The sequence below is a fragment of the Opisthorchis viverrini genome, assembly GCF_000715545.1.
Source record: "Opisthorchis viverrini unplaced genomic scaffold scaffold34098, whole genome shotgun sequence".
Lineage (NCBI taxonomy): Eukaryota > Metazoa > Platyhelminthes > Trematoda > Opisthorchiida > Opisthorchiidae > Opisthorchis > Opisthorchis viverrini.
This window is the reverse complement of record NW_008777244.1, coordinates 1-298: the sequence shown is the minus strand read 5'-3', so window position 1 is coordinate 298 and position 298 is coordinate 1. Positions and strand designations below refer to the sequence as shown.

General features: G+C 49.7%; 1 protein-coding gene across 1 annotated transcript; it reads right to left on the bottom strand.

Annotated features, from left to right (window-relative positions):
- Positions 1–145: 145 nt before the first annotated feature.
- On the bottom strand, positions 146–298 carry T265_16371 (hypothetical protein; the record flags this gene model as incomplete). Its single annotated transcript, XM_009179999.1, has 1 exon — positions 146–298. A coding segment is annotated over one exon (123 nt), but the record flags the coding sequence as incomplete, so codon positions are not given.

Genomic DNA, 298 nt, shown 5'->3' with positions numbered 1-298 from the left:
GCCTTAATCACTGAGTTGTCTCGAGCATAGCTGTCCCGTAGCGTAAGAGAAAACCAATGGAGACTTTGTATCGGTGTTTTGATTTTACCCTATAAGCAAGAATGAGACAGTAAAGGAAGATAGCATGCCGGACGGAATCCAAACTTTAATCCTCATCTTCCTCCTCCGGTTCGGCTTCTTCTTCGGCCTCTTCTGCTCTGGCCTCTCGAGCCAACCGTCTTGCTTCTTTTGCCGCCCGGACGGCCTCTTCTTCCAGTGGCGTTGGATCATTGGTTTCAATCAGCGGCACTGCATCTTC